This window comes from Penaeus monodon, chromosome 21 (genome assembly GCF_015228065.2).
Source record: "Penaeus monodon isolate SGIC_2016 chromosome 21, NSTDA_Pmon_1, whole genome shotgun sequence".
Classification (NCBI taxonomy): Eukaryota; Metazoa; Arthropoda; class Malacostraca; order Decapoda; family Penaeidae; genus Penaeus; species Penaeus monodon.
This window is the reverse complement of record NC_051406.1, coordinates 31,314,457-31,316,687: the sequence shown is the minus strand read 5'-3', so window position 1 is coordinate 31,316,687 and position 2,231 is coordinate 31,314,457. Positions and strand designations below refer to the sequence as shown.

The following is a 2,231-nucleotide window of genomic DNA, read 5'->3' as shown; positions in this document are numbered from 1 at the left end:
TTTTTTTTATTATAATACTATTGCTGAAACAAGGGATTAGGACTTTTTCCCCCAGTACTAGTAAAGGTTGATATCACCCCAGTCGACACTACATCATAAAATGAATGTGGAGTAAATGTAAATATGGCTCTTTGGGTTTATTAATACATATTCTTGCCAAGTTTTTTGTTTGTATGTTGTGAATCATATTCTTTAGAAATATAGAATTTTGGTAGCTTTGATTTCTATTATTTTGTGTTTGATTTCATAGTGCTTTGCATGCATTGTTGGATTTTTTTTAGTTTTCTTATAAATGAAGAGATACTTGTGTTTTCAGAATGTAGGTCTTAACTTACCTTCAGTAATGAAGGCCACTAAATGTAATACTGATTGTTCCAGAGGAGAATGAGAAAGAGCAAGAGGTGGACTCTGTTTCAGCTGCCATAATGGCTGCTGTGTTGGAAGAGCGGCAGCGTGAAAGGGCCAGGCGCCACTGCTCATCCTGCACCTGCGGCTCGCTCAAAACTGACACGGGTGAGAACATCCTAGGTGATAACACTCACTTGGAAGACTTACAGGAAATCAATGGTAATGGAAATGGCAGCATCTTGCCGGAGGAGGGTAGTGATAGGGAGGACCTTAAAAAGAACAGGCTTACTGGTTTTAAGGTCAGTGTGGTGGATGTAGGGACACAGATGTTTCCTTCATATATAGGGGAAACAGGTAAGGTACAGTCAACCTGTATATACTGCCAGTCATCCAAAAATGTGTCTCAAGAAAAGTTATCAACACTTGAACACACAGTAGGGAAAAGCAAGGCAATGAGCCTGATGCAACACTCAAGATCCAGAAGTCAACCAGTCAACCAAGTCAACTCTCCATCTGAGGAAGAGAACTCACCTAGAAGTATTCGTCCCTCTTCCCCAGATAGTATATTGAAGAGCCCGACCTTCAGGACACACTCAAGAAGTGCTTGGGACTGGGCTGCAGAAGGCCATGACTCAGGGACTCCCTCCACCCCTTCATCCCTAATCAGTGCTTCCTTGAGTTATGAAAGTGAGACAAGCAATGTCTCTCCTCAAGATTCCCCAGGTAGACTCTCCTTGGTTCCTTCAAGATCACAGCATGGGAAACCAATGAATATACAGAGTAGTGACATCCATAAAGCCTCAAAGCAAAATGATAATGGGAATAATTTCTCACATATGTTAAAACAGCAAGGATTGAAAGATTTTGAGGCAGCCATATCACCTTATCATAGTTCTAGTTTAAATACAACAGCAAATGTATCCAATTCGACAACACAGTCTTCAGGTCCAGCAACACAGGCCAACAGTACAGGCAGTTTTGTATATATGTCAAGAAGAACGTCTCAGTATTTGGGCCATACTCCCTCTCCCATCCTGACTAACCACTGTAATTCAAGCAGCAAACCAAACCCCTGCTACACACCTTCCTCTCCTGTCACCTACAAAGTCCCGTTCAATGCTCGATCACCACACCAGGATGTTTTCACACCCCCAATTCACAGATCTCCTCCTCACCCTCGAGTTCCAAAGGAAGACACCATACGCAGAGACTCCTCCACAGATGTCGTTGCTTCCAGCATGACAACAGCCTCCAGTACAGAAACTACATTGTAACTGATTGAAACTTATGACAAATACTTTACATTTATTTGAACTTGGACTACAATATATATTTTGATATTCTACAGTACTTCTTACTACATGTAGTATCATGATAAAGGAAACTCCAGAGTAGTAAATTGACCCAGCATATAACTGATAATTGACAGTGTCCCCCCTGTAATTCATCACCCCTTTAATTACTGTTTGATTCTTTCATAACTAAAACTTTGTTGCAAGCAACAAGAACATTTGCTGCACAATGAAGTCTGTAATACTATTTGAGACCAATAATGCATAACAAGAATAAACTCCAGGAAAGTAAGCAGTCATACTCATATTCCCTGTGCTCAGTGACAAAGTGACAGGTTCATGTGATTAGGCTTATGCTGAAGGGAATGGGAGGGAATTGTCAACTTCACTGTCATACACTTCCTCCAATTCAGCTGGAAGTCTGTTCCATGTGAAGGAGGAATTATGTGCGCCAGAGATTGTTGGGGGGGGGGGGGGGGAAGTCACTTAATTTCACACATTTTGTCTTCTATAGAATAGATTGATTTTTTTTTTTTTTTTCTCAGATTCATGAAGCAAAAAAGGAAGAAACAAACAATATTCATTCCATTA

At 40.7% G+C, this 2,231-nt stretch overlaps 1 protein-coding gene across 1 annotated transcript in view; it reads left to right on the top strand.

Moving 5' to 3' along the window:
* LOC119586424 (tight junction-associated protein 1-like) overlaps positions 1–1,932 on the top strand; it is a gene marked incomplete in the record, with an annotated part of 50,315 nt that extends 48,383 nt beyond the window's left edge. Inside the window, 1 exon segment of the mRNA XM_037935148.1 lies at positions 376–1,932. Within this exon segment, the coding sequence (XP_037791076.1) occupies positions 376–1,622 (1,247 nt within the window).
* Between the last annotated feature and the right edge of the window lie 299 nt (positions 1,933–2,231).